Below are 19,937 nucleotides of genomic sequence, written 5' to 3'. Positions count from 1 at the left end.
CTGGGATTCCAGGAACTATTGCAATACAAATATAATAATGGAAGCAATCACACTGAAGACTGAGGGAGCTGCACAAAACCTAATGTAATCATTGCTGATTAATTCTCCGACCTGCTCATTGGCCCCATACTTGTGTGGAACACAAGCATACATAGGTGTGCCATAAATCCAGTCAGCCAGAAGTTTTTATACTTGGAAACAGTGCTGTTTTCAATGAGCAGAGTGGCACCTTCACTTTCTCTGAGATTTGAGGCATTTGGTGTCTGAAAATCAGGTGACTTATTTAGGTGCCCAAGTATGCTCTGAGTGTCTACATTCAGGAAGCTGATGCTATGTCCTACTCATTTTTTTGAAAATCCCTCTGCCTCTTCAATTCAGCAACTTTGAATTAGAACTTGATCAGGTTACAGAGTCAACTTTTGTAAAAACAAGTCACTTAGGTATGGAGGACACACAAGATCAGGGAGATGGCCAGGAAACCTCACATACTATACCTCTCCTCATGTATTTCACTCTTACCAACTAGTGACAAATTCAGCTTACCCAGAAGAATGAGATGGAAATAACTGTCCATGACTCTAGTAAGACAAAACAGTGAGTTGTTTGGTATGTACAAGGCAGCTGGGTCTGATCTGGTTTCTCTCCCAATAACATGTCTGGAGACACTGGGCTTCAGAGATGGTTTGTTAGTAATGCCCACAAAATACTTTCTTCCCCAGTGTTGTCACTAAACGGGGGAAGTATAAGTAGATGCAATAGTTCTGCTTCAGCAGTAATATTTTAATTCACTGTTTTTCCACATATCTTCACTGACATTGTGCTAGTGCATTTTGAAATGCAAATGCAGACTTTGCACAAGTTACTTACCTTGAGCAAAAGCTCAATCACTTAAGTATACAGACTATCAACATGAAGAGTAACAAAGAGTGGGGTTTTTTTAATTCTTCGCCATCCCGTTTCAGGAGGAGTATTTTTGACATTTACAGAAATAGATCTGCTGACTTGACTTTGAAATATTCTGACCATGGGTCCACAGACTGTTCTCTAGAAGCTGAAAATGCTTCCAAGGGTTAGCTCTCCATATAACAGGGAGATAACTAGACCCCAATCGGAGAAAGGATTGTGTGCTCTTTCTGGTGAATTTTAGCCTATTTTCTACCTTCTATCTCTAGTTAATTAACTATAAAATCTAGAGCAGTCAACATAATTGTTAAGAATTCATAATAGCCACCCATCCCTCTATCAACTCTTGCAGATATAGCACACCTAGGGAAATGCACTAAAATATAGGAGCATGAATGCATCAATAAATAAGCTAAAGATGGGTTTCTTTTCCATTTTCCCCTCCAACTTTTTTAGCTTTCTTCCTCCTCCCTCCCTCAACCTCTTCTCCTTTATGTGCCCTTTAATATTCTCTCTCATCTTCATTTATTTTTATTCATTGTCTTTCATAACCTCTTTCCTCATCTCCCCCCACCATTACCTGCTGTTCCCTCTCTCTTATATATGTGTGTGTGTGTGTGTGTGTCTATATGTATGTATGTGTATATACATGTATGTTATGCTGTCTCCTTTTCTTTTCTTTCCCCTCAGCTTTCTGTATTCACACCATCCACTATGTATTCACTCCCTCCCTAGACTACTCTTCCTCATTGGCTTTCTCCCATTTCTCAGACTTTTCCTTTCTTCCAGTGCTACCTATCCCCCTTTCCATTCACTGTTGTGCTTTCCCCCCTCCTTAGTCTTGCCATCCCCCCAGGTTACCCTTCTGTAAAATGGATTTTGTATACCTCAATGGGGACAAGGGAGCCATGGGACCAAATCCTTCTAGTTTTTCTCCCAAATACCACTGATACACAAAGGTTCCATCTCTAAATTTGCAAAGTGCTTTCAGATCCTAAAATGAAAGGCTTATGTACAGATTAGAGCAGGAGGGGTCCACCATCGACATTTCTGAAGATAAATACATCTACCAGTCTCCCATATTGAAACACTATGGATATACTGTAAAGACCTGAAAATAGGATGCGTTACAGAAGAAGCAGGATAATTATAGCTGTAGTGTGACCCATATTTGCTGTTATTAGAGAATGGCATTATAGGTTAATACCTACTAATCTGTCATTAGCAGTCCTAACTGTGTGCCTCTGTTTTTTTAAAAAAAACAAAAAAAAACCAAAAAAAAAACATTAGCTTCTTGTGTTTAAAGGTGAATTACAAAAGATTTAAAGAGTAAGATTACTCTTCAGAACAGGAAGAAAGTACCTGTTGTAGTCAGATTTAAAAATGTAATTGGTATGTGTACTTGAACAGTATTTGAGATGTTTACCTGAGAAGTCTAAGGTGCAGACTTCTTGGTTTCTCTGCAAGCATGTGTGACATCACAAGAACCATACCCAAAGCTTTGAAAGAATCACTCTGTTCTAAACTCTTAATTTAATTCCCTAAATGCCTATGAAAACTGAACAGATATCAACGTGCCAGGCATGTCTATCACAGAACCAGTGAAACATTCCTGCCACATATTGGCTCTAACAAGAGCCAGTGTCAAAGCACAGCTCTCAAATTACCATACTTAAGAAAATGGTGATTGTTACTTTAGCAACTATCTTGTGCTGTAGATATGAGAGGAAAAATACTGCTTAACAGGAGCTTGAGAGAGATGGTCTGTCAAGCAAGGGACACTTTCATAATGTGATGTATGCATACACCTTATTTGTCCGCAGCTCCCTAGAATATGATCACTGAATCTGCAAGACGAGTGATAATTTAAGAGTTCGTAAACCAGTTGAGTGAGAAATCGAAGAAGCTGCAGTGCTTTGAATGCAGTAATAGCTATTTAGTGCTCGGATCTGCTCATTGACTAGCCATCTGTGTCCAATACACGATGTGCTACATATACTGATCCAAAATTAAAGGCATTGAGATGCATATATTTTTAATTCAGCAAATACAATCCCAATATGGAAAAATATATAAATTACTGTAAAATGATAATTTTACAATAAAGAGCAAGAAAAACTGAAGAAATTAAAAATTACATATTTCTTTTGGAGAAGTGTCAAGAAGCACCAACGAAAGATCCTGACTAAAGCTGGTCAGGAACTGTCCAAAGAAACAGCTTTTTCATGGAAGATATGGATTCATCCCAATCAATATGTTTGATGGAAATGTATCTATTTATACAAAGTTCCTATGAAACACTGGCAGAGGTCCAACAGAACCCTGCCTAGTTTCCTGCTGGAGACCCCAGGGTTTCCAGGGTCCCTGCTATGGGAGTCAGGAGCCTGGAAGCCCTGATTCAATACCAGCTAAATCTATTACAGAAAAAATAGGATTAAGCAAAAATAGAGCTTAAATATACTGCAATTTAAAAATAAGTCTGAAACATCAGCACCATGACATGGTTAATAGGGAACGTGACCTAGAAACACACTATTTCTAAGCAGAGAAGAAGCTACTCTATCATATATTTAGAAAATTCCTCTACAACCTCAGGTTTTTCATTCAGACAGACTGAAGTTGGGAAGTTCATAGACTGAGCTTGTGAGATCAGATGTGGAGGTCAAAGAGGAGCAGGAAAGTGGCAAGGAAACTGCCCCACATACGTCTGGCCATTTTTCACACGCTCAACATCTGTTGTCAGTACCTTGACTTAATCTAAAGAATGATATAACTTCATTCATGGACCATGTAAGGAAAAGGGTGTGTTGGTCGCACAAAAGGCAGCTGGTTCTGAGTCAGCTTCTCTCCATAAAAGGAAGTGTTTCAGAAGTGTATTGTTACATTATTTTTATGGCCTCTTCATTTATTCATTGAATCTTAGATACTTGTGTGGCCTCGAATGCCGTAGTATCTAAGCAACTCACAATCTTTAATGTCCTCACTACACCCCTATGAGTTAACTCCCCATTTGCAGATGGGGAATTGAGACAGAGAGAGACTAAGGATACACCTATGTGGCTAGTGGCAGTAAGCCTCCACCCACAGTGATGAACCCAGATTTGTGGAGCTTCTAGCAATAGCTACGTAGACAACGTATTTAAGTTGCATCTTGGGCTTCAGATCAGGCTCTGAAGCTTTCTTCCCCCGCCCCTCCACACCCCCCCCCAGCTATTTTTAGCACTGTAGTGCAAGCCCAATTTTGTTGTCCCAGGCTCGGAGGCTAACACAGCTGGAGGCTGTGGAACGTACCTAAAGTGACTTGCTCAAAGTCACACAGGAAGTCTATGGCAGGGGCAAGAAATTGAACCTGGGTCTCCTGAGCCCATTGTGACTGCCCTAATCACTAGCCCATCCTTCCTCTCCTGAAATGACGCTTACCACCCTGTGAAAGAGGCACCTTGCCGAACAAAGACAGAGTCCACTTTTTATAGTGAAGTTACATTAGGCAGATGGGGCCGACCCTTAGCTCCTTAATGGAACTATTACAATTTTACCCCAGCCCAGGATCTGACCCCCAGTCTAAAGTATTACACTCCTATTTCGGGGTCTGCAAACAGCATGGCACATTCTTAAATATTGTAAGTGGGTAAGATTTTCAAAAGTGGCAAATGAATTGTGGGGCCCCAGTTTGTGGGTGCTCAACCTAAGATATCTTAAAGGGGCCTGATTTTCAGAAAGCACTGACTAGTTTGAAACTAGGCCCTTGACACTCTCTCAAGTCAGGCACCCAAATGTAGTTGCATTTGAATAGGCTAGCCAATAGCATTTATTATTCCCCTTATATCAATGCTATAAAACTTCCAAGCATTTGTTTCTTGTGTTTTAAATGTTTGTTCATCATAAATTCCAGTATTTACAAATAAGTTTGTCCATAAGGTGTGTTTATACTCTATTCCAAAAGAACATTTAAGTTAGCTGGAAATCATTTATTTAATTACAGTGGAAGAGACTCATCCCCACAGACATCCTAAATTGAAGACTGAACAGGAAACACTTTGTTTTCCACCATAAGAGATAAATATTTCCATATGTATGTTTTCTTATTTTTCATTGTCTCCTGTTCAATCCCATACTGCCATCTCTGCATTTCTGCGGGTGCAGAGAGCTGAAATGGTGATACCATCACTAAAGAAAATGTTGTTTTAAAAGATCTCAAATTAGATATGAAAGCATTTGATACAAAAAAAGAAGTGTCTGTGTCCCATTAAGTATTGCATCTATTTGTACCTTAGGTAATTCATATGGAGGAAGTGGAGGTTGGGCAGGGAGCTGTCAGGACTCCTGGGTTTTATTCTCAGTTCTGGTTCTGACTGACTCACTACATAGCTCTGGCCAAAACCTTAACCTTTCTGTGTCTTAGTTCCCACGTGTAGAAATGGGCATACTAATGCTTACTGTTGGGATTGTTTGTGAGGCTTCTGTGTATGTAAAGTGCTTTGAGTTCCTAGAAGGAAACCCTTTTGAGTGTGAGTTGTTTAAGTATAATATGTACATTATAAAGGGACCCAACTGCTTGCTTCAGCAGCAAAATATAATAATTGCCCATGGAGGGGGGAGGGAAATGGGACACCTTGAAAATAAAAATCAAATGGCATGGAGGTGTGTTATTAAAGGAGCAGAATAATTATAGTAGCTGTAGTTTGTACTTATTAAAGAACTGACAAGCCTGTTAACACTTTGTTACTAATCAGTGACTATGTTTCTTAATTGTATTCCTTCGTAGACAGGCACAAATGCAGAGGCGGGGAAAATAGTCACACCTTCTTTTAAATCAGTTTGGAAGCTTAATGTGTTTGTTTTTTCATTGCTTGGTGACCTGTTTGTGTACTTCCTGCTAGTATCTCTTCCAATTGGTTCTTCCCTAATAATATAATCTAGCTCTTATATAGAACAATTTCATCAGTAGATTTCAAAGATCTTTACAAAGGATGTCAGTACTCTGAGCCCCATTTTACAGATGGGGAAACTGAAACACAGATTGGTGACGTGACTTGCCCAAGGTCACCCAGCAGCAGAGCCAGGAGTAGAAACCAAGTCTCCCCAGTCCGAATCCAGTGCTCTAACCAGTGGGCCACTCTGCTCTAGGGACATAAGAAATAACAGGCCATATTCAGACATGGTGGAAATAGGAGCAACTTCATTAAAGTATCAGTTGATTCCAGTAGAGTTGCATCTGTTTATTTCACAGTAGAGTTTGTTCTATTGTGTCTTGTCTTCTTCCTGTCTGAGTTTATGCAGATGACAAAAGAAAATTGGGGGCAGGAAGCAATTGTTTGCCTGCTTCTTCAAAAAAAACCCAAAACATACACTCTCTAAAGTAGACAGATGCCTTAAAACCAGATTCAGGACATCAATTCATCTTTTGGGTTCAGCTGAAGCATATAAAACACTCTGAGGCTCTGCTCTAATGGTTTTTGACATTGTCAGGCCGCCTTCAGTGCACTACTGCCTTGTAACCAACTTGACAGCAACTATTGTTCTACATTTATTAATACCACACGTGCTATCTTCAAAATGACATATTGCAAGGCCAGGCCTCAGCTGTGCTCAGCTCTTATTGCAACAATGTAAGACAACTGCGCAGGCCTCCTGCTGATAAAAAATAAAATTAAAATAACTGCTTTTAACGTGCAACTGACTCATCTTTTTACATTTCAATCACTAATTTCTTCCCAGTGCCTTGAAATTCTGAGCCTCTCTTCTCATAAGTTTTCTTTTTTGGCTTCTCAAGCCAAGGGTTCTCTTCAGTCCTTTCAGGGTTTGTTTGTATGTTTATTTAAATAAACTCAAGTTCCAGAAATGTGAATCTACAAAATAATTAAAACTTCAGAATATTTTTACCCCCTTTTATTTTAATGTAGATGCTTTTCTACAAGGATTCTAGTCTCTGCTACAGGTTTTTTTTAATTCAATGAATTGTTTACTTTATCAATAATCTGTTGATGCACATCACAGAACCAGAAGTGTTTGGTTAGCAGCAGGGGGAAATCAATAACGTCAAGCGTTTGGCAGCTTTGTGCAGAGGAAATAATTTGTATTCTTGTGTTTAAATCGATGACCCTGGGTTTTTTTGCTGCTCCAACAGGAAATTACAATTTCATTTATTTGGATAGTGTCTTCTGCAATACACTTGCACATGTTCAGGGGAATACAATAGAGTAACCCTAGTAGTGCTTCTATGGTGATGTTTTGTTTTAATTTTAAAGACAGTGTATTCTACAAACTATACTACACTTTGGTACACAGATCTCCAAGCTGCAGACTCTTTGTTTTATCATGAATATTCTTCCAAATAATCAAAGTATTGGAGAGACTTCTCAGTTTCTAAAAGCACTATCCAAAGGTGAAGAAAAGCCCTTTAGACAGGATTTAATAACTAGCCAATGAATTATACTGCATGCAAAGCAACATCTCTGCAAGTCAGCAAGATGCTCTAGTATTCCAGAATGAAACCTGCCATCTCCTGTGATAAAAATTTCAGTTGCAATCCTTTCACACTAGTCAGACCAACTGATGCCAGTGTGGATGAGTAATACTGGTGTTCACTTGAAGTGTGAGAAAGAAATTTAGCTCTGAAGTGTTAAGTTCAATTTTATGAAAACACCAGTCTCCTCTAGCTACCATATAGATACACTAAACACTTAAAACTCAGCTGCTCTGGTCAACGTCTTACCCCTACTTCCCATAATGCTCTTCCAAAAAGGTAAAATTGTTGGAATCTATGGTAATAAGTAAAGCACCAACACTTATGCTTGACCAATCTCTTAGCTTTTCCTCTCATCAGGTTTGTATCAGCCATTTCCTATTAGGTGCTGAAGTTGGCAGACACAATTGCCTCCCCCTTTCAGCCTGTGTTCATCACTTTCCTGCAATGTGAAAAGACTGCCAACTCTGACTTTGGTATTCCCAGGCAACGCCCAAAACCGAGTACTCTAGTTTGTAGTACAATAGAATGGTATTGCCTTACTGGCAGGGCTGGGCTCTCCTTGCACTTCACTCTGCCCATTACTCATGAAAACAACTTTTGACTCTGAAAAACACTTTTATAACCTTGGATAATGACAGGTTTCAGAGTGGCAGCCGTGTTAGTCTGTATTCGCAAAAAGAAAAGGAGTACTTGTGGCACCTTAGAGACTAACAAATTTATGTGAGCATAAGCTTTTGTGCTCACGAAAGCTTATGCTCAAATAAATTTGTTAGTCTCTAAGGTGCCACAAGTACTCCTTTTCTTTTTATAACCTTGGGAATCTTTTCATCTGTTCAACAGGTTGGATCAAGATTAGATAGAATAAAATATTAATTGTTAAACATAGCCCCCACCCTCCCCATTTACTATGTACCTTACTGCCTTTTTTTCATTTTGTTTGTAGCAGCCCTTCTATGGTCCCTCTTCTTCTGGCACAAAAGTAGAAATACTCATTTTCAGGTGGTATTTCAAATTTATTATTTGCTATGTCATGGCTGGTCCCTCCTGATGTAACACACCAGTTCCATTCTGCTTGGAGTATGCAAACTGGAAGCAACACACTGCTGTTGTTCCCCTATTTTGTTTGTTGTAAGTTCTCAAGCCTAAGGCGGCCCACCCTCATCCCTCTCTAAGATGGTTTAATAGCTTGTAGTAAGAAGGGCAATCATGTCCACCTTATTCCCTCCCTTAGGATTCTAGCTGCTCTAGCTTTTCCAAGCCTTGCCAGCTCTTCCATCATCCAAAGTTAGAGCACCCCTTACATCATCTCAGTTTGCGGCATGCTCACACGCACTTGCTCTCTGCAGTGTCCAGCTGCTAACTGACAGAACAGGTTCCACTTTTGAGGAACAAGCCTTGTATCCATTGCTCAGCTGACTCTGTTCTATTAAATGTATTAGCTCTGACAAACTTACAACGTGCGTTTCTCTTCCCCCTTGAGATGTCACAAGGACAAGGTCATCCTTGCAGGTTGTACAATGCTGACTGTAACCTTTCAACATCACAGCTAAACATGTTTTAAATGGGGGGGGCTAGAGGGGAGAGAAAAGGGAAAATAGATTGCTCATTCCATAAATATGAACGGGCGGGTTTGGTTTTATGCCTATGACTGATAGAGCAAAATTAGGATTATATATAAAAGATCATGACAAACTGTGGAGTGACCGATAGCATCGTGTACATAAAGAGGCGTGGATTTTCTTACTACAAAAGAGGCCATTCTGTTATACACAGTACGGTGTACACCATAATCGAAGTCTCTTGAAGTGGTGAAGGGTGTGTTTTGTGACTAATGCATTTCACTAGTGTGACAAGCCACTTTCATCATACAGGTTGACTTTACTAGATAAGTAATTTTTTTTTTAAAAAGTTAGTTTCCAGAGCATGTACCATTGCCCTTTTAAGGCCGTGTTTTTCTGCATGCAGAAACTGGTTGGGAATCAAAAATGCTGAAAACCCTAAAAACTGCACTTTGCTTCAAAACAGAAATTGTGTTCTCTATAACCCATGGTCTTTGAGGTTTTTCCTCAGGAGCCAAAACGTGTCTCTCATGTGGTTGGTGTTTATAAAAAAGAAAATATAATTCCATATGGGGAACAGAAACTAGATTACACTGCAGGAAAAGAGCTTTAGTGCTGCATAGTTAAAGTTGATTCAGATGAAAAAATTAGATCAAGAGCTGCATACTGAGTTTAGGGAAAAACAGATTACCATTTGGCTCAGTTCTCACATTACAGCTGAGAGCCCAGTCCTGTAATTGTCACATGGTCCCAATTCTTTCTTTCTTTCTTTCTTTCTCTCTCTTTCACTCACACAACCCCCGCTCTCAGTTATTCTTGATTTATACTGGTGGAAGTGAGCACAATCCAATCCTCTGTTTGGTAGGACAGTGTTTGCAGGAGGCAAGCCCTTAGCAATTTATTCAGTTATAGTTAGTTATACAATGAAACATGTAAAAAAAACAAAATGTGTTATACACTGCTCCTGCCACCCTTTCTCTCTCTCTCTCTGCTTCTAACCACTAAGCAAATAACTTGTACTCATTGTTTACATTTACAATATTTATAACTAAGAGCTGTATTTTGCCATGCTTATTCCCACTGTGATAGCACCTTACTCCAGAAGGGGTCCCATTGTTTTAAATGGGACTCATCACCTAGTAAGGTAAGTCTCTGTGCATGAGAGAGTGGCAGTGTAAGGCTTATATGCAGAAAATGGTAACAGTAAGATAGCAAAGTCTGCCTATAGATATGCAGGGCCCAATTCTCAGTCAGTCTGTTCCTGTGCAGAGCCCAAGGATGGGGTTGGAAAAGGGGAAAAGTGGGCTTTAAGCTGCATTTTCCCATTGCCAGTACTCTGATCCAGTATATTCAGGCTTGGGGTTGCTCCAGCTTGCTCTCTGCTTCGCATAGGCCCAGATAGCCAAAATGGAGCACACCCCTCCCCTAGGCCATTTTGCTTTCCTTCTACTCTCCACCCCTGACAACCTCCTATGCCAAGGGCTTGGAGCTGGGCTAGCAAGGGCTGTTCGACACTGGCAGAGGAGCTCCCTTAAGTGGAAGGTTTTCCCCAGGGGGTATTTATTGCTTTTTAAGGACCCTTTATACCAAAAGGTATAGTAGAGATTGGCTCCACAATGTCTGGGCGTCTTGCCGGCCCATGCCCATAAGTGGCTATTAATCACCATATACAGTGTACGGTATTGCTGAGATAAGTGGGAAGAAAGCAACCAATCATTTTTAAATTAGCCAAAAGCTACTTTATTTTAAGAGGGATGGAGGGAAACCATACCCAAATCAGCTCATTAACAGTGATTCAATATGTGCCATTGGTACTTTATGGGACTGAGAGTCTAAGCTGGTACACTGTTTTAAGTAACAACTTGCTCATTAAAAACTGATAGGAATGTTTTAATTAGTCCCATGGTCATGACAGAAAATTAAATCTTTCCTCCACTATCCAGCAGTTACACATGCAGTAAGGGTTAGTTATCCAGTAGGAGGCAAACCTGGCAGATGTAGAATTCCGCCCCCCAGGAAATGGATACAATATCATTTTTGATGGGCCGATCCTTCTTTAGTCCAAATAAGCCATTGATTTAATATGAAGAGTCAAGTGGTTTGAGCTCCCTCCTGGCTCCTGCTTCCTTGCATTGTGCCTGAGTTTTCTCAGCCAGGATGGTTTGATTTTTAAAATGCCTCAGCTGTACAATTCAAAGCCAAAAGTGGCATTTTATTGCCAGAAAAGGCAATCACAAATGAGAGCAACGGAACAAGAGAGAAGGCTCTGTGATTTGTAGGCTAAAAAGAGCAGAGGATTGTTAACTCTAGAGCTTCAAGGGAACAATGAAAGAGCAAAGCTTTATTCAGGTCTGGTATTAAACACAAGCAAAGCAAGGGGATGGTTTGATCCCCATGCAAAGAGTAAAACATTGGCTATCATACGAGTGTTAGAGAGTCCCAGAGCACGGGCACCAGCGCAAATCTGAATGTCTACAGTGCAATTTTATAGCCGGGCAGCCCAAGCCCCTGTGAGCCTGAGTCAGGGGACACAAGTCAGCCACAAGTATTTTTATTGCAGTGTAGACACCCTAGGGGGCTGGATGTTGCACACACTGTGGGTCTGATCCTCTGGCATGCCCCAAAAGCACGGAGTGCAAGTCAAGTGATGTGCAAAGGTGGTTTAAAGCTCTCCATTGCACTGTCCTGATCCCCGTGCTGCTCTAACTTACAAAGGACTTGCAACAGACGCAAGGCCAGAAATGCAGCCCAGGATCAGCACGGTATAGGGGTGTCCCAACCATATCCCCTTCTCTGTAGCTATGTCCTCTTCCCTCTGCTGCATTAGCCGCAGGGAGAGGGCGAGGCATATGTCAACTGTATGGAACTGCAGGATCATCCTTGTGCTCGAGTGATTTCTGCCAGGGGATGGTTTAAAATGGGTTTATGGCCTGACTATACCCCCGGAGCAACTCAAAGCAGCCTGAGGACCTGGCCTGGTATATTCAGTGTCTAATGCATAATTTTGAGACTGTAAAAAATTTTGGGGCAAGAACGGTCAGTTACACTGTACAATGCACCGTGGGGCCATGCCCTGGTCAGCCATTAGGTGCTACTGCAATATAATTGAGTACGCTACTGGATGTATTATTGTTAAACTATCTAATTAAGGATTCGTATTTACAGACTAAGGGCTTGTCTACACTTAAAACATTGCATTGGCACCACTGTAGTGCTTCGATGAAGTCACTACATATGCCAACAGGAGGGGGTTCTCCCATTGGTGTAGGTTCTCCGAGAGGCATAGCTAGGTCAATGGGAGAATTCTCCTGTAGTACTGTCTACACCAGGGATTAGGCTGGTTTAACTGCGTTGCTGAGGGTGTGGATTTTTCACACCCCTGATCAATGTAGTTATGACAATCTAATTTCCTAAAGTAGACCAGGCCTTAGTCAACTTCCACCTTTTGATCAAAAGGAAAGTAGCAACAACACAGGGCCACAAGCTTGTAAGGCGCAAAGAATGGGGAAGACAGATGATCCTCAGGGATTCAACAAAACCACTCATTTCCTCAACCTTAGGCAACACTCAACACTATCACCCCTACTGTACGTGTGTTTTACTTGTGCCTACTTTGCAGCAGGGCTAAGTGTTAGTAATTATGACTAAACATTGTGTTTTGAAATTGCAAATGTCCCATGATAAACAGCAGGTAGCGGACAACAGAAAAAATCCCCAATTCTGTCCAACCACTTTAAATTAATTGGAAAAAAAAATGCAGATTTTTCACAAAATTGAACTTCTCCACATATGCAGAAAGATGGTAACTGACTAATTAGTAATTTCAGTCTTTCTCCTAAATACCGCTTCCAACTCCTCAATATAACTTGCATACTAGGAGTCCTGGGTGTCTGACCCTTGCTATGTTTGCAATAATGAATTAATCTACAATGGCCCATATGATGCTACTTGTTTGCCGTTTATTCATTATTAATGAATTAGCCTACCTGAAAATGCATGCATTTTTTTTTTCTAGAGGCAGCTACTTGTTTTCAATGTTTGCATGTGTAGCTTTTTGATTACAATGGGACATGCAGTACAGGAGTTAGAGTTTTCAAAAAGCAAGTATTATTCATGCTGTAGACAAGATCTCATCTAAAAAAAATATGAGAGAGTAAGACAGACAATGCAGGACAACTTTCAAGATAAGACTAAATAGCAGTAAATCCTTGCCATCACAGTACACAGCATTTATCTGAGTGTGTGTACAGCACCTGGCCCAATCCTGATTGGGGCTCTGAGCACTACCAAAATACAGATTATAGAAAATAATAAAACGGTACCCCTTTAAAACACCAATAAAATGTCTTTCATCCATTGATCTTAAACCCCTTCATCAAGTCACTAATCACCTAAGCCTCAACAATATTCTTTGAAACTTTAGACCTACCCTATTTCTATCAAATCAAGCTCCAACTAATCAATTGTATTCCTTGCTCTCTGCTTTGTTTTTGACAACAGCGCCTTCTGGTAACAACTTACTCTAGCTCTAAGTAGGTTTAGCAGCAGCCATGTTAGCTCTAAGTAGGTATTTCAACTATTAGTTATGTCCCACAGTACATATTACATCACCTTTCCTGGGAGACTTGTCTGAACAGTTCCCCTTCTCTTGCTTTATCCCTTTCATAATGTCATTTACATTCCTCTTTCAATATTTGCTGTTTCTCTTTGTGATGGCATTCATTCGATGGTATTTAAGAAAAGGTTACATAGCAAAAGGGTTACTCTTGGAGCTGGTTTTCTCCACTCTCCGAGGGAGAAACGGTAGTGCACAGCTCTCATAAAAACTCAAGCAGTCACTGTTGGTTGGGGACAGAAGAGGTGCCAACATGCAACAGAGTCTGTTGTTTTCCCTGAGAGAGCAACTAACTTAGTGAACAAAGAACAAAAATAGACTTCATATCTAGCATGGTCTGGTTGGGACTGGGAATGCAGATACCTTGTATTCTATTAGCAACCGTGCCACTTGGCTACTGTGCTCTTTGCTTGTCTAGCTACAAATATTGGGCCCAATACAACGGCCACTGAAGACAATGGTTAAGATTTCCATTCACTTCAATGTGCATTGAATCAGTCCCTTTCTGAGGTTTCATTAATTAATATTTTTGAAGTGCTTTCAGTAGCTCATTGGATGAAATGTCTGGTTCAAAGCCCTCTGAATTAAATCGGAGTCTTTCCATTCACTCCAATGCAGACTTTGAATCAGTCCCTCTAAGAGCCATGTATACAATAAACTTTTGGGGCAGAGGTTGAACGAACTGGGTCTGAAGCTGGGGTGGGAGGAAGGGAAGGAAGGAAAAGATTTCATCTCCGACCTCCAGTGCTCAGATCTGTAAATTTGAAAAGCTTTAATGAGGGAAAAAATTGTATGTCAGGTGATGGTTTTCCATAGACATGGTATGGTCAGTAGACTGGGATTATCCTTTACAGAATACCAGTAAAAAAAAAAAAAGGCTGAGCACTCAGTTTAAACTTTTTGATGAAAGACAAATGGCAGAAAAGTGAGTTGTGATCTAGCTGCCATGCAAAAAACTGCATATTTTACACATGCCAACTGTAATGTGATTTCCTGATCTGAGTAGTCTATTATATTGATCTATATCTTACTGTGTAGATTTACTGAGAATCATACTCTGTATTGCCAACTTCAAGATATCAAAAATTGTTTGTTTTTTTATTTTTTTGTGTTTTTTAAAGATTATATTGGGTTTTATAGGCCAGTCTCTTGCTATTTTTTTTTTAACTCCTCCTGCCCATCCCCAGATGTGTGCATGTGACAATTAGTGTTCCCCACTCTCCCACATGTACTGGATAAGGTGATTTTGACACCTGCTCCAGGAACTCATCCCCCACATCTGCCCGTCTCCTGCCCAGCAATTAATCCTGTCCTCCAGCCCCCCCTCAGTTCAAACCCCAGCATCACCACCTCATCAGTTCAGCCCCCCACCCCATCAACTCCCACTGCCCTCAATTCACCCTCCCAGCACTCACTCCATCTGCTCGTAACCCAGAATCACTAGAGCGCTCTCACCCTCGTCAGCCTCCCCCACCCCCACACACACACCCCTAGGCAGGCCACAGTTCAGCCCTCCAGCCTCCCCTCTACCCCTCTTAGGGTTCTTCACCCTCCCAGGAGAGGGGGCTGGTGGGGTCCCCGCTCCCACTTCTGGGGCTCCTACTATAAGCTCCACAAGCAGGGGACAGGAGAGGCTGACAGCGGGAGCCCCAGCTGCCTGGGGCTGACAGCAATTTCTAAGTAAAATTAAGCCCCGCCTGAAAAAAAAAAATCCAAATATTTGAGAGCTCTATTGGAAGATCACTCAAGAGGCTTAATTTTACTTGGAATTTATTGTGAGGGATATGATTTCTATCAGACTTTTCTCCTAAATAAGAGACCTTTCCATACTGGTCAGGGAAACCATTATAAACAAACCCTGCTAGCACTGATAATCTGTGTGTTTTTAAAACACTGCTGTGCTAGGGATCTGATCCAGAGCCCACAGAAGTCAACTGGAATCTCTCCATTAACGTTTGTAGGCTTTGCATCAGGACCTATTTGCATTATCTGATTGATTAAATCTAAGTAAGGATACGAGTCTGTCACGGAGGTCATGGATTCCGTGATTTTTGGTTACCTCCGCAACTTCAGCCCAACATGGTGGGGCCCTGGCTGTCAGCCCCACAAGGTAGAGCAAGTCCCAGGTGGCAGAGTTCCAGCTGTCAGACACTCCCACCCAGGAAGGCGAGGCCGCAGCAGTCGGCCCTCCCCTCTCTCAGGGCAGCAGGGCTTGGACTTACATGAACTATTGTTTATTGACAGCAACCCCTCTGACTTTTACTAAAAATAACCATGACAATATCTTAAGCTTTAAATACATTATAAGATAAATATGATCATCTTCTATTGCTTCATTATTTTCCATCCTCTAGGATCCCAAAATACTACAAATACAGCAAAATGCTGTACAGTATGCTAGATGCTTAACTTGTGAGGCTATGTTCAATAACTGAAGCATCCTATGTATGGAATGAATTGTACACGACCAACATCCTCAATAAGTTTAGCCCAATCCTTTTTATGTTAAAGATTAGGGCAGATAACTAAGTGGTAAAATACCAGATGTTAAAATGGCGAAACACTAATAATGTTGAATCAAAGCCTGGTGTACTGTTGATGTTACACAAATAATATAGTTAAAAGAACAGGAAATTATTAAAGCAGATGGGAAATCTCCACTGATTATCCAGGTTGGACAAGTACCTCAGAAGTATGCAACATCATAATGAATACTAGAAGTCAGTGCAAGCAGGGACTAGTCTAGTTTCACCAAAAGAGTATGATTAATGCTGGATGATGTTTCTTTTAGAATACTTCCTTGAAGTTTTAAGTCAAGAGAAGGCAAGAATTATTGGGAGGTTCCATTTTCACGTTTACTGTAAGAATCAGGGTGGTCAGAGGTTTCTATTTAATTTTGAGCAGAAAAGAATAATCCAAAGAAAATAAAAACTTTTACACCAAAGGAGTCTGTTTCTGAGCTTGCCCTACAGATCTGACAGCTTTAGGTTGAATAACAAATTCTTGTTGTTTTTCTGCCCTCCAAAAAACAGCAAAACTAGTCCAAAGTTTGCATCTGATCCTTCTCCAACGGACCTCCATTGGGAGTTCTGCCATTGACTTCAATCAAAGCAGTATAAGGCCCTTAAGTTTGGAGAAGAGGGTTGAACCTCAATGGCATTGTGTCCTACTCTTTTTACTGCCATGCTCAGAGAAGCACCTATCTGTGATCTGTGCGGGTGCAGGAGGGCTGTCTCTGCAGTTTCTGGGGGCAGGGCTTCCCCAAATGTGTGGGACTTCTCAGAAGATGAACATTCAGATACTGTTACGTGGACTCTCATTCTGCACTCTCAAAGTTCACCCCTACACCAAAGAGGATTTTTGGCCCTGACAGTGAAGACTTGCTGCCACACGAGATGGGAGAGGGGAAGTATCATAAAAACCACTGATCGTCTCCACTAGTGTCCTGGACCACCTCAGATGTCCTGAGGATCCTCTGGATCTTTGTATATTTCCATGTGCCCCGGAATCCCCTTCCACACCTGAAGAGATAATCAGCAGGGAACTGTACAGGGCTGCAGAGTTTTTTCCACTTAGCTCTTTCCCTACCCCTCACCCCCACCCTACAAGTTTCTGAAGCAGGAGGGAATGATTTGGTCCCTTTTATTAAATTTCATTTTTTTTTGTGATTACCTATCACCATGAAAGCTAGGCAGCCTACATACAAGAATTAACAAACTCCTCCCCATCCCTTCCCTTGGACCAATTACTTATGCCCTAACCAGAATGGTTTAAACAACATAAATAAGACTAACTGGACAAAAATCTGGGAAGGAGGAGGTTGGGCCACTTTTAGAAAGAAAATGCAGAGGGGAGACAAGTCAAGGGCAGAAAGAAGAAGAGAGATTTTATTCTTCATCTCTTCCTGTTATATCTCTTTCCCTTTTTTCCAAACCTCTTTGCAATTCTTGAGCTACCATTACTACACATAATTTGACAAAACCTAGGCTCTTTCAAGTTACGATGAATTAATGCTTCCTACCAGGACATTACAAGCTTCCTAAGATATGGACAACTGACAGGTTAGCAGTGGTAGTAACCGCAATACCAAAAAGTTAGAAAATACCCTATGTCCACCCACACACAGCAATGGAAAATAAAACTTGTTATAGCTGAGAGCTCAGAGTACAGTGCCTGTGAAAATTGCAACTTCTAGTAAAAGCCTATGTTGTTTGCATTTCCTTTTGTTGTTTTCGATTGCTAGGTATTTATTAAACAAAGCACTCTCTTAAAGTTGCAATGTTTATACTTAACATTAATAAAATATCAAGACATGACTGCTTCAAAAATCCGTTGCCTGAGGTCAAAGCCTAGGAAATGGAAAATGTAATTTCAGAAAAAGATGAGAGCAAGTGCTGAGACATGTGAATTTTTAATCACAGGTTAGTACAACTGACTAACACTTATGTAAGATAATTGCTTTGCTATTTAGACCAGATATTTGTATTTCTGGAGCTAAAGTTCAAAACTTAGCCATGTTTCTACTTTCTCTAAAAATCAGAGTGGCTGTTGGATTCTGGAAGAAAATAATTAATTTAAAAAAAAAAGAGAAATAATGCTGTGTGATAAGTACAAATGGAGATTGCAATAATTAAAGGATCTGTCCCGTCTAGAACTATATGAACCTTTGAGTTTCATCTAGTGTTTACTTACATTACAAAAGAACTGCAGCACACTGGTACTATCACCTTTATTTGTATTGAAATCTATGTAACATAAGTACAGTATTCTAACAGATCAGGTTTGCTTCACGATGTGTCAGCACAGGATTACATGTAGCTGTGACTCAACGTTGCCATTTTGGTTGCACCATCATGATGAAGCAAACGTAAATATAAGATCAGAATGTTGCACTCGTCTTTTCCCCTTTCCCACCCTACCCCCTTTATTGTTATGAGGTTGAGGAAAGCATTGTTTGTGTATCTCTTTTTGGAAAGGTATGGGGCATAAAGGCCATTTTCGTCCCTTGTGGGAGGGGAAATTGGTTCATGTGGGTTCCCACATCACCATTCCAATTACTCAGCGCTGCTTTCTGTGTGTTGACAAATTCAGGGAGAGTACAATTCACGGACAGCAGGAATGGACCAGTGGCTGGGGCACTGGCCTGAGACTTGAGAGACCAGGGTTCAATTTCCTGCCCTGTAACAGACTTCTTGTGTGATCTTGGGCAAGTCACTCATGCCTCAGTGCCCAATCTGTAAAATGGGGATAATACTTTCCAACCTCACCAGGGTGTCGTGCAGTGGTGAGCTGGAGCCGGTTCGCGCAAACCAGTTGTTAAATTTTGATGCAGTTTTAGAACCGATTGTTAACCCGCTTCCCTGCAGGGGACACTGAGGCTTTGATGGGCTCCGGCCGGGAAGTGATGTAATTCCTCCTCAGGACACTGGGGGCGCTGCGGGAGCCATGTGGGCTGCCGCCTGGCCTTGGGCACGAGCCCTGTTACTGCTGCTGCTCCCCTGGCCCTGGGGCTCCCGATGCTGCCTGGTGGGTCCCCGGCTGCTCTGCTGGGCCTGGGCTGCGTCCTGCTGCTCGGGCTGCTCTGAGCTGCTCTCCCCGTAAGCACCCACCACCCTGCCTGCAGCCAGCCCCAGTCTCCAGCCACCACCTGCCCTGCCTCCAGCCCCTGCCACACCCCCTGCCCTTCCTGCAGCCAGCCCCTGCCTCCAACCACCCCCGCACTCCCTGCCCTGCCCGCAGCCAGCCCCTGCCGCACCCCCTGCCTTGCCTCCAGCCACCCCCACACCTCCTGCCTGCAGCCAGCCCGTCTCCAGCCATCCCCGCACTCCCTGCCTGCAGCCAGCCCCTGCTGCACCCCCAGCACCCCCTGCCCGCACCAGCCCCTTTCCAGCCACCCCTGTACCCCCTGCCCACAACCAGCCCCTGCCACACACACCCCCTGCCCTGCCCGCAGCCAGCCCGTGCGGCACCCCCTGCCCTGCCCGCAGCCAGCCCCTACCTCCAGTCAGCCCCTGCCCTGCCTGCAGCCAACCCCGCACCCTCTGTCCTGCCTGCAGCCAACCCCGCACCCCCCTGCCTCCAGCTATCCCTGTCCCACGCCCCTGTCTGCAGCTGGCCCCACATCCCCTGGTGCCCTGCAGTTCCCAGGGCAATAACCCTGCACACCTGCTTCAATGGGGGGGCAGGGAGCAGCTGAGACCCACACACGTGCACACCCTAGGGTGACCAGACAGCAAGTGTGAAAAATCAGGACGGGGGTGGGGGGTAATAGGAGCCTATATAAGAAAAAGACCCCAAAATCAGGACTCTCCCTATAAAATCGGGACATCTGGTCACCCTAGCACATCCCCAGGGAGTGGCGGGGACCCACACATGTGCAACGGAGCTCATT

At 42.2% G+C, this 19,937-nt stretch overlaps 1 protein-coding gene across 15 annotated transcripts in view; it reads right to left on the bottom strand.

The window, feature by feature from the left end:
- The window catches only part of LOC119851123 (cytochrome c oxidase assembly factor 1 homolog), a 134,532-nt gene that overhangs the window by 75,809 nt on the left and 38,786 nt on the right, over positions 1 to 19,937 (bottom strand). For 9 of the 15 annotated variants that reach the window (XR_006279182.1, XR_006279183.1, XR_006279191.1 and 6 more), the window contains one exon: positions 544 to 727. The exons of the other annotated variants lie outside the window; for them this stretch is intronic. Coding sequence is in view for 3 of the 9 variants with exons in the window: in XM_043508690.1 (XP_043364625.1) it covers positions 544 to 574 (31 nt within the window). In the remaining 6 variants the exon portion in view is untranslated. The remainder of the gene's footprint in view (positions 1 to 543; positions 728 to 19,937) is intronic. 15 annotated transcript variants of the gene reach the window in all.

Source organism: Dermochelys coriacea, chromosome 2 (assembly GCF_009764565.3).
Source record: "Dermochelys coriacea isolate rDerCor1 chromosome 2, rDerCor1.pri.v4, whole genome shotgun sequence".
Taxonomy (NCBI): Eukaryota; Metazoa; Chordata; order Testudines; family Dermochelyidae; genus Dermochelys; species Dermochelys coriacea.
Note: the sequence above shows the minus strand (reverse complement) of the source record. Positions and strands in the feature narration are given on the sequence as shown.